The following is a 12,099-nucleotide window of genomic DNA, read 5'->3' on the forward strand; positions in this document are numbered from 1 at the left end:
GCAGATTCTCTGCCCCACCCCAGACCTACTGAATCAGAAATTCTAGGGGGGTGGGAGGGGGCCAGAAATCTGTGTTAAACTCTCCAGGTGATTCTGGTGCACTCTAAAAATTGAGAATCAGCATCCCAGATAATCTAAACTGTGAGGTGCTAATGATACTGGATTGCATTAGCAGTCCCGTCTTAACTCCGAAACGCAAGGTGAAGACTCAGAAATCCGTCACAAAAGGCGATGTTCTTAGAGGTCGCCAGCATATTTCTTGGCTCTTGTTCTCATTGTATGGGATCTGATTAGCCTGCCCATTCTGGACATTCAAGATTAAACTATTGCTCATTGACAAGAGCTATTTATTTCTCCCATTATTCATAAACCATCCTTTTTCCTAAGAACTTCTGATCTATCCAAACACCACACATGTTGGCAAATTTGTATAAGCAGGACTCAAGGCTTTTGCTAGATACATGTGCACAATGTACAAAAAGTACAAGAATCTGTGGCAAGTTTAGTCTAAGAGTCTTGTCATATTATTCATTTATTTTCTATGGCACTTTCCTTTTACTGGTAACAGATGACAAAAATGAAAGGATTGTATGATATACATGTAGATTGTGCTTCTATTTCTTAGCCTTTAATTCTATTGGCTGTTTTCTATTTTTCTGCTTCCACTTCTCTTGGTACACTGACTTCTCCCAAGAATTTTTCATTTATTTAAACTAATAAATATTTCTTATTTGTCTTCTCTAAACTGAAGAACTGCTTTTAAATATGTTTATATTACATTTCATTCTACCAAGTTCATCCAAAGAACATGGAGAAGTTGTATGAAAAAGACTGAACTTTTAAATTTAGCAGTAAATATAGAACTTTAAGTTGTGAAAAGGTAACACATTTTTTAAATCTATTTAAATTCAGCACTATTAAAAATACCAAGTTTTAGCCTGATTATTCACTAAATGTATATGATATTAGTGAATTAATGAAAACTTTTCACTTGGTAACAATGAAACTTTTACTTTAAAAACTGTACATATTTTAGCATCAGTAACTATGGAATTAAATTATAATCTTTCGCACCCTCCTCAAAGTTTTAACTTTAGATTTCAGGGTAAAAGAATTTGCCTTTGATTTGAAATCTCTATAAGTATTTTTTGTGGAATTACCTGGTATAAAGAAAGAAAAAGTGAGGTCAAGTAAAAGTTAAACTTTGTTGTGTTTTACTTTTCTTTTTCCAATTAATTCTTTTAAGCTCTGCAAGTGAATACCATATTTCAATTGCGGCCAACGAGACAGTCCCTGAAATTATTAGTTCTACTGAGGACATTGGAAATGAAATTAATATCTTCTACTTGGTAAGAAATTACCTCTAAATTAGTATTGTAAAAGAGTTATTTGTAAGCTTATAAGTTAAATAAAAGTATTAACAGACACATACAGACATGTTTGTTCAACAGTTAATCTCTATGTTCTAGCATATTTTTCTTTATAATTTCACTAATTTAAAATAATTTTATTGAAATTGATGATAATTATACTTTTAAGCTACTTTAAAGACTCAAGTCCCTAATTTCCTTATGACACAATTAATTATCATAAATTCCTAGAAAAAATAGGGAACCAAGTAGACACTACCTATAAACATGTAGACTTTATTTGCATTTTTTAGTATAACTGAGAAAAGCACTTTTTAAAAAATAACATGACTATTTCAGAAATTGATTATTTCAGATTGTCTTGGTAATAATTTCCCTACTCAACAAATAAATTTGTATCTTATTCTGCTCCTTGCTACCTTTCGTATGTATTATACCATAACTTACTGGTATTCCTACTATCGACTCCTTAAATGATATTTTCTATTTTTGATATTTCTATTAATGATATTTCTATCATTTCTAAATAGAAATTATATTTCTAATTTTGAACTCTTCATAACAGACTTTTCCTAACCATTATAATAAGTAATTATGGAGCTGAGCCAGGCTGTCATTTTAGGTACTGCCTACTTACAGACACAGACTCAAGTTAATATTATGCAAGTAAAAGAGAGTCCAATTCAAACGATGGATTTAAAACTGTATTCAAAAGTATGAAATAATACAGCATTATTAGAGGTGAAGATGGTCTCAATCTCTTTGGGAATTGGCAACGATGAAAAAAGGGAATTCTCTTACAAAGTGGAAATAAATGAATACTCTCAAGAACATTTCATTGTTTTTATTTGTGCCCTTTGCTGAAATGCCTGTGCAACTTATACTCAGGAAGTTAGTATGAATGCCAGTCACTCTACTACTGGGGTAGATTTTTGAAATGTAGGCTACCCAGTTTTTCAAGTCCCATTTGCTTTTCCTGGATTAGAGAATTAAGCAAACAAGGAAGAAAGGAAGGAAAGAAAAAAAGGAAGGCAGGAAGGAAAGAAGAAAGGCAGGAAGGGAGAGAAAGACTTTGAATGTTGTAGAACCTCATGAATTGTCACTTTTTAGGGTCCAGACTTGAAACAGGTACGCTCAAACTATTATAAATAATATCTATATAAATAATATTGTTAAGAATATCCCTGAGCATAAATCTTTTGTATCTCTGATTACTTTGCCAGGGTAAAATCTAAAATTGGAGTAATGGAATTAAAAAAAAAAAAAAAAAAAACATTTTTTAGGTGAGACCCAGTAACTCTACTGCTAGAAAGTTCCCATAGGAAATTATTGGTGGGATAAACAGATTTATACCCAGAGATACTCTTAACAATATTATTTATATTAGTTTAAAAATTAAAACCTGGGCATGGGGAGACAGCTATTATAATGGTTGAGAGGGCACCTTTTGGAGTTGAAAAAGACCTAATTCTGCTCTCTACCAGCTCAGTGACCTTGGAAGTCTTTATTCTCATTCTAACCTTATTTCCTCATAGATAAAACAGGGATAATAAGAGAATCTACCTCATAGGGCTGTTAACAGGATTAAAGGGAATAATGCAAGTGAGAAAATTAGCAGTGTCTGGAACAGTCAACAATAAATATTGATGTTGTGGTTGTCATTAAGCAGCTAATAAACATCATATTCTCAAAGAGTCTCTAAATTTATGGGAAGATGCCATGACATAATAAATTTTACAAATGGGACACCAAATTTCATATTTTATATGATACAAACTTTATAAGATACATAATATGCAAATATAAAAGGTAATTTGTGCACTAAAATGTTACCAATATAGAATTGTAGGAAACTTACTGTTTTTCAATATTTTCCAATGTATCTATAAGGAACATTGTTTTTAATCAGAAAGAATAAGTGTGCATTACAGATTACCCAATTTCTGACTAAATATTGAAAAACAATTGGAATTAGACTGGGAGGCCATGCCAGGCAAGCCCAGGGCATATTACAATTAGAAGATAAGAGTCAGGGAGCATGGTTAAGAGACCAGGCACAGGTGGTCAGGAATCTCCAGAATTCCAGGGTTAAGGGTTGCATTTAATCTTCAGCAACCACAGAAAACAGCTCCAGATCTGAATAGCTCTCAGTCTAGAAGGCTCAGGTAGGGAGGTCAGTTGGACTTCCTGGCATCTGTCTCTGTAGATTAAGGAGCACCCTGCTCGCCTAAGAATTCAGCGCAGAAGGGCCAAGGAGACGGCTGAGGACCTGGAGAAGAGGGGGTGGGGATTGCACCTGGTTGGCCCAGTTCAATGCACTTCTCCTAAGCAGGCGAGGACTTCTGGACAGTGAGTCCAGCTTCCTGCTGAACTTCATCCCACCCAGACTTCCTCCCCTATGCACTTCATCGCCATTGATGGCAGGATGTGATGTGAAGTGATAATTTTAGGTTAGTGGATAAAAGAGATGGGGATTGAAATGAGAGTCAGTCTGACTCTTATCGGACTGGATTACCAACAGCCAGGGACACAACAACCCTAGCTGGGGACAGGATTGTGAAGGGAAGCAGATGGCTGTCTGGTTTGCCTGTACCGTTGTGGCAGATACCATCTAGCTGGGGTGAGAAATGACTTTGTGGGCTCAGAGAATTATAGCAAGCTGGGTTGAGGCAAACAAAAATATGCTCACCTGTTCTGAGTGAATCAGGTAAGTGTTCTCCCTCCTTTCCACCCCCAAAAAGACTGGTGTATTGAAAAGTACAATGAGCATGGTAAATTGACTAAAAAAAAATTAACTCATTTTGGGAAGGTGAAGGACCAATAAATGATGTTAGCTGATGCATATGACCACTGACCATGAAACATCTTTATTTTTTGCTTGTTTAATTATGCCAATTCTCTGTACAGTGCCATAAACCCTCTGCATTCATTTTGGCTTTCAAAATATTTCATACCTTAATTCATCAATTAAGAACCAAAATCCTATGTAAGATAGAAAAACTGCTGTTGAAAGAGGAAGAAAGGATTACATTTCTTTTTTTCCCCTGTAGATTAGAAAAAGTGGGCATTTTCCAATGCCAGAACTTAAGCTGTCAATTTCATTCCCCAACATGACATCAGATGGTTTTCCTGTACTGTACTCAAGTGGGTGGTCATCTTCTGAGGTAAGTCATGTGTGCCTCGGAGTTATGTCATTATGTTATCTTCTTCAGTTTGTATCTAAAGCCTTTTATTCTCTGTGATAAATAGATTTTATCAAAGTAACATGGAGAGGCATTTAGAAAATTATACTACTACTAGTAATAATAATAATGACTTCCACTAGTTATTTAGTAGAGGCATTAGTTCCTTACCGCTGCTGTGGTAACAAATTACCCAAAACAGGGTGGCTGAAAACAACAGAAATTTATTCTCTCACAGTTCTGAAGGCCAGAGTCTAAAATTAAGGTGTCAACAATGTTGGTTCCCTCTGGAGGCTCTGAGGGACCCTTTGTTCCATGCCTCTCTCCTAACGTCTGGTGGCTTGTGGCAGCATAACTCCAATCTCTGTCTTCACAGGGCCATCTTTCCTGTGTTTCAGTGTCTTCTCCTTTTCTGTCTCTTAAAGCACACCCTTCAGTGGCTATAGAGCCTGCCCTAAATTTAGAATGATCTCATCTGGAAATTCTTAATTTAGTTATATCGGCAAAGGGCCCTATTTTCCAGTAAGGTAATATTCACGGGTTTCAGGTATTAGGACTTGGGCATATCTTTTGGGGCTCACTATTCAATCCACTGGAGCAGATTTTAGATAACAAGTTGTTGACTTATGCCTGAAGAGTTTGTTGCACCTTTAATTTGCTTGAAGTGATCAAACCACCCTATAAAAAGACTTATTCACTGCTAAGCACACACACAGCTGCACCCAAAACGGTACAATACTACTTACTCATCCCAAGAGTTAGCAATATCATGCCCGCTTTGTACCTATAGCATTGAATGGGTCGATATGGTAGTTTATTTTTATGGTTTAGGTATCTAAAGCATAGAAAATCACAATAAGTATTGAATTAATGTATGCATTATTTCAGCATTTGACATTCTCTTCTTTGCAGAGATTTTAAGTTAAGGTATTCTCAGAAATCAAGAAATAGCAACAGTGGTGGTTAACTTGTAATATTTAAATGTTTTCCTAAAGGCAAGGAGAACATAAACCTCTAGCATTTACCTCTAATCTGAAAAAGTAAGTTTGTGGGAACCTAGAAAGAATAAAATTATACTTATCCTACTACTTATGAACCTTCATCCTTATTACCTTTTATCAAGGATGTAGAGAGTCCTAGGGAAGCAAAAGGTTTACTAGATTAAGTCTAGAAAAACCATCCAAGAATCAGTGAACTTATAAACATGGCATTTTAACATCGATAGGGCCACTTTCTTACATCTCCCTCCCACACACACTGTGTCTTACCCTGGTGTATAGGGACTTCAAAAATATTATTGGATGAATACATAACTACAGACAAAAGTCCCTCTCTGGATTTTTTGGTTTGTTTATTTTATAAACCATTATATGAGCCAACATATTGACTAACAGATGCTAACCTTTTTTTTTTTTTCCTCAGTAGAATTAAATTTTTTTCTCTATATATTTTATGGGACTCTACAAACTAATGTTTGATGAAAAAAAATTAATGAATGTATTACTTATGTAATAGTAAGTTCTACTAGCATCCTTCCTTTTCCATAACAACCTCACTGCTATCTATTACAATTGAAAATGGTAACAATAATTATTATCGGGGGTGGGGGATAGTATATGTATATGGCTGGTGCAGAATAGCTTCTTCCATATTGCACACTTATGAAGATGGATCTTTCAGGTATGGCAATGGCTATCATTCACAGATTCTTCACATTATTGCACCAAGTCATTTTTCCCTCTGACATCAGATGTTGTCTGATAAAAGACATATTTTTATTTCTTAGAATGTCAACTGCAGACCCAGTAGCCTCCAGGATCCTTTTGGTATCAACTCTGGGAAGAAAATGATAATATCCAAATCTGAAGATATCAAACGAGGCGCCATTCTGGTAAATTCAAATTACCAAGACAAGTACTAATTTTACCTCGTGCTTTCCAAGTGAATAAATTCAATACCAACCTAAAAATAACTATGTTGTAGAATATTTTAATATACTATCTTTTATCAAAAGGCAGGAATACTAATTTATACCTCTGGGCATTTAAACAGGACTGCAGTGCATGTAAATTTGCCACCATCACGTGTAATCTGATTCCTTCTGACATGAGCCAAGTGAATGTTTCACTTATCTTATGGAAACCAACTTTTATAAAAGTAAGTGATTGTATAGTTCTCTGCAATAATTGAATAATATAAACAAATATTTGTTCAACACTTAATAAAAGCAAAGCAGAATGCTTCTCTAGAAAGAACACAAGACTGGAAGTCTGGAAAAATGTGGTCCAAGCCCAACTCTACTAAACCAGCTATTTGGGTGTCATTTTCCTTGTCTGTTAGTAACTAAGTTATCTCCAAGGTCCCCTTTCATGTATATGCTTCTTTTTAGTCTCTCTTGTTCTTTCCTTTACACTTCAAGAGATAAACACCTATACAATAGCAAAGTTTGCACTTATCTTAATACCTTAGAACTCAGTTAAGAGACAAAGAATTATAGAGAGACAATCCTTGACAGCATTAACAAAGAGTAGAGCTAACATATATTATAGACTCATTGTATTAGATCAGACTGTCTATCCAGCTATCTGTCTATCTATCTATCTACCTATCTATTTTGGAGGACATTTTTAACCCCTAATAAAGTCAAATCCATCTGACAACTAGCTCTTTAAAACTTAATCCATTGTATTTTATATTATTTGTTTCTCTATTAGAAGTATTTTGTTAATTATATGAAATTTCCATTTTTAGATTTAATCATATTAAGTTGCTATTTTCATAAGTCACAAACTGTTAAATATTGGTAATTTCATGCTTAATCCTAAACAAGCTCCTGTGTAAACCTCATTACCAGAGAGTAGCTATTCCATATCCAGCTACATGAAAGTAGGACAGGGTTTGGAGTTTGTTTTGCGAAGGATAAATCTGAACAGAAACTGTGTCATTCAGAAAAATTCTCCATTCTATAACAAGGATCTAAGTGAGAATTTGAGTGCAGAGAGGAATGGTGGGTACACAGTCATCATTTCACACCATCAGTTCCATCTGGATGTTAAACCAGTGTTTCAATCTGTCAGAAAAATTTCAGTTTGAAAAATTGCACTAAAACATGACTAGCTCTCAATGTGGTTAGCTCAATATATTGAAAGTAGTAAATCCTGTTTGCTTTGCAGGCACATTTTTCCAGCTTAAATCTTACTATAGGGGCAGAACTTCAGAGTGAAAATACATCACTAGTTTTACGTGCTGGCAATCAAAAAAGAGAGGTAAGTGTGACTCCAAGTTTTGAAAACATTATACATTTCACTCTGTTTGTAACATATGTTTTATATTTGCTTATAGTCCCTAAAGCAGTGACTAGCACTGCTCTCAATAAGTGACAGACACTTTCTGCTTCAAATTACACTTGATTAACTTCAAGTGTGATTTCAGTCTCATTCTTCTTGGTAAGAAACTGGGAAAAACCATGATATTTACAATTAACATGCCGTGTTTAACTTGATTACTTATAATTATCACAGTAAATTGATGTTTTTACTCTCACCTTGATAACAAATGATGCATTAGTAATTTTCCTCCTTAAAAACCAATATTATAAAATGTAGTTGACATCTGAAGAACAGACTAGAAAAAACAATTTCTTTACAAAAAGTGTCTTTATACTGTATAGGAATACATGTAAAATTTTAAAAGATTTCTTCATTTAGTCATTGGGAAATTTGAAACAAAAATGAAGTACTATTCCCCAATACAAATTCACGCTGGAGTCCTGGGTAAAAATAAAATGGTGTGCATTTTTTTCTCATCCTGTTATAAAGTAAAGCCAGAATACCTGTTATAGATGTGAGCACTTCAGCATAATTTCCCCTTTTATCATGAGAGTTTAAATATTTCATGTGGATATCATGAGTCATAAAATTCTATTTGGAAGCTGCCTAACCCTGATGTTTTAATGTTTTTATTTCAAATTAGTACCTATTTTAAATAATTCCAGTGACCTCTGATAAATATTTACCTTTAAAGAATATATACATAGAATATCTGGATATAATGTTTACTTACTTTATAAAGAGCACTTAACCCAATAAATGAAAAGTTATTCCACATGTAGAGAAGCTAAAATTTCGCCAGTAAGCATCAAAAAATATGAGTATATATTATACTGGAAAAGAGTATATTTGGTTCCTAAATATGCATTGTTAAAATATTACAGTTAGCTTTATTTCCTCTAAATGTTAGTTTAAAAATTCCGCATGGAGCTCTTTATTTTACATTTTATCCTAAAGACAAATTATACTTAAATTGTTAAAATCACTAAAAATGATCATTTTGTAGTTCTGTGATCTTGGGGAAGTCACTGATCCCATCCAGATTTCCCTTTCTGTACCTCTAAGTTCAAGGAAATGTTTTAGATGTGTTTAAAGTCTATCTTCAAAGGTCTGATTCTCTGTACATCTATACTCCTGCCAGCTCTGTCTTCCAGATGCATGAGCAGTGACCTACCCGGAGCCATTTGAGGGGTTTGGATCAATATCCACTGTATGAAAATATCTCCCCTGTTAGTTTCTTTTTTTTTAACCCCTACTCTTCCCCTCTAGGTTAAGGAATTGAGATGTTCCCCATTAAACGGAGAGGCAGAACATTGAGCTATTATTGGTCATTGATAGCTACCCTGACTTAGTTTTTTTTCTCAGAAACCTAAGGGATGGGATGCAGGGCAGACAAGTTTCATTGAGGTTTGGGTGCCACACTGAGAGAGCTTGAGTAGCTGGAACTCTAAAAGCTGTCTCCTTCAAGATTTACTTCAGTTAAGACCTAATTTAAAGATGCTAAGAGTATGTCAACTGGAATAGTGTGGTATAATTAAAAAACACACTGGGGCGATGTATGCATGAATTCATTTATCTGTACATTTGAGATTTGTGCATCTTACTCTATGAAAATTATACCTCAATTTGTAAACAAAAAATAAAGCACATTAGAATTAGAATTAAAGTTACAGTTAGAATTAGAAGACCTACTCAGGTTTATATGTCAATAACCTGTGACAACGTTCCAGCCCCAACTTATGCTATTGTGATGATGCACTGAAGGCTACTTTAAAACATATAATACTGTTGGTTCTCCTTGAGTTAAATTCACCTCTACCATTGAGAATTCTGATCCATAATAGTTTACTCTTCATGTATAAATTTCTGAAGGATAAAATTATAAAATTGTTTTGGTAATAATGAATATGACATGGTTAGAGATTTAGAATAGATGAAGGGCATTTTAAAGTATGAACTCATTGTTTTCTCTGTATGTAGTAATGAGATTAAGTACACTGTTTGGTAGAAAATTATAGCCTGAAAGAACTCAGTGTACTGGGAGTTCTAATAGAAGTTTATCAATGTTAACAATCTTGTTTAATAATTTTCAGCTTGCTATTCAAATATCCAAAGATGGGCTACCGGGCAGAGTGCCGTTATGGGTTATCCTGTTGAGTGCTTTTGCTGGATTATTGCTATTAATGCTGCTCATATTAGCACTGTGGAAGGTAAGAACCAAAGTTCCTTTGACTTTTCTACTTCAATTGTCAACAGCATATTGGTGAAACAAATTGTGATTTATCCATGCTGTGAAATATAGTATCACACAGCAATTGAAATGATAACCAAGACAAAATTAAAAAGAAAAATGCATATCTCATACATTGTGCACAACTTGATCCCATTTTTGTACAAGAAAAAAGCTAGACATATCCAAAAGTTATGGAAGATCTCTCTAGAGGTTAGGATTATAGGGGATCTTCTTTTGTCTATAACACTGGAAATTTTAAATTAAGTATGCATTACTTTTATAAACAGAGAAGAATGAAAACTCTCTTCTATAGAAAAAGGAAGAATGAATTCCTATGTCAATTTAAGAATATATAGCAGCAGAATTATGGTTAAGATAAGCCCTATCCTAATCACATATCTCTGTGTATCTTAAAAAGTATATGCTTCTTTACTATATAAAAATACCACATTTTATACAATAGTTGCATGCCTGAGTGAGAAATGAAAGATTTATTCAATTAGTCGATGAAATGGAAATCTTATAGTTGCATAGACTCCTGTTTCAAATCCTCCTGTAAAACTGAGTAATCATCTATTTTCTGTCGGGTCAATCTCTATATTTACATAGACATTTTGCTTAAACTGAGATGTGCAAAATTTTTCAAACACTTAGCTGTATCTTTTCCAAATTAAGCAGAACTGAAATGATAGCTTTTAGGATAAATTTAATAGAGCATAAAATCTCATAAAAAGTTGAATTTAATATTTTTCTAGTTAAATATCAAATTGGCATTTATTCTACCATATATCACCCTATATTTTACTTATCATCTTGTTTAAAAGCTAAGCTATGTTAAAACTACAGATTGCAGTTACATATTCATTTTTCTGATGCCTGAGCAACAGAATTATCTTTTAATCAAATAGTTTAAATAACAAATTTCTCTCCCACCAAATTACCAACTGTTCCTACCCATTCTGACTAACATTAGTTATAATGACTTAACTTCCTCTTTGGGGGGGTTACTCTCAGAGAAGATGAACAAAGCCATGTATATCAGGAGCATTTAGTTCAGTAAATAGAATCCATTGCTTTTCTCCAGCAAAGTCTCCAGGACAGAATTCTCCACCCTCTCAAACCTCCAGCTCTTCCTCCTACTTTACAGGGTATCCGTGCTCTGTCTGTAATACCTGGCTTTGCCACACTGTGGTACCCAAGGCCCGGCTTGGTGGTGTCAAGGTTGTGCTTGAAATGCAGAATGTGGTTTCTTTGTTCATATACACCTGTAATAGAAGATTTTACTGTTGGTTTCTTTCAGTATGGTCTTCTAAGCACAGCACTTGCTCGTATAGTTTTAGGACACCGCTGCCAAGAGAAGAGGAAAGCCAGAGCTATTTGGATAGTCTCTCTAGTTGTATACCTCTTTTTAAAACTAACAAATAAGTTTCAGCCCCCTGTTTTTCGGTCATCAGTCTGAAAAAGCATAAGTATAAAAACAAACACATTCTTCCATCCAGGAGATGTTTTGGTTTTTTTTTGTTTTTTTTTTTTGTGGTACGCGGGCCTCTCACTGTTGTGGCCTCTCCCGTTGTGGAGCACAGGCTCCGGACGCGCAGGCTCAGCGGCCATGGCTCACGGGCCCAGCCGCTCCGCGGCATGTGGGATCTTCCTGGACCGGGGCACGAACCCGTGTCCCCTGCATCGGCAGGCAGACTCTCAACCACTGTGCCACCAGGGAAGCCCCAGGAGATGTTTTGATGACACATTCTGATTGCTTCTTAGATCTTCTTTTTAAGTCCAAAGAAAGACCATTTAACAGCCTTTGGCCTGTCCTGACCAGTAGGTATAGTTAGTTCAGCAGCCACATCAGTGGGAGCTCCAGCAATGAGAACGGTGATTCCACAGTAGAAGGGAGGAGAACTAGCACTTACTGAGTGTTTACTATATACCAGGAACTGTTTTAAGCTTTTCCACTTAAATACTAACGTCAACCCTATGAGAAA

The 12,099-nt window shown here is 34.9% G+C and overlaps 1 protein-coding gene across 1 annotated transcript in view; it reads left to right on the forward strand.

Moving 5' to 3' along the window:
• The window catches only part of ITGA1 (integrin subunit alpha 1), a 166,976-nt gene that overhangs the window by 150,506 nt on the left and 4,371 nt on the right, over nt 1–12,099 (forward strand). Inside the window, exons 23-28 of the mRNA XM_029217228.1 lie at nt 1,247–1,349; nt 4,421–4,534; nt 6,339–6,443; nt 6,605–6,709; nt 7,726–7,818; nt 9,975–10,091. Coding sequence (XP_029073061.1) covers nt 1,247–1,349; nt 4,421–4,534; nt 6,339–6,443; nt 6,605–6,709; nt 7,726–7,818; nt 9,975–10,091 — 637 coding nt within the window. The remainder of the gene's footprint in view (nt 1–1,246; nt 1,350–4,420; nt 4,535–6,338; nt 6,444–6,604; nt 6,710–7,725; nt 7,819–9,974; nt 10,092–12,099) is intronic.

The sequence above is a fragment of the Monodon monoceros genome, unplaced genomic scaffold, assembly GCF_005190385.1.
Source record: "Monodon monoceros isolate NGI ecotype Baffin Bay Population unplaced genomic scaffold, NGI_Narwhal_1 Super_Scaffold_12, whole genome shotgun sequence".
Classification (NCBI taxonomy): domain Eukaryota; kingdom Metazoa; phylum Chordata; class Mammalia; order Artiodactyla; family Monodontidae; genus Monodon; species Monodon monoceros.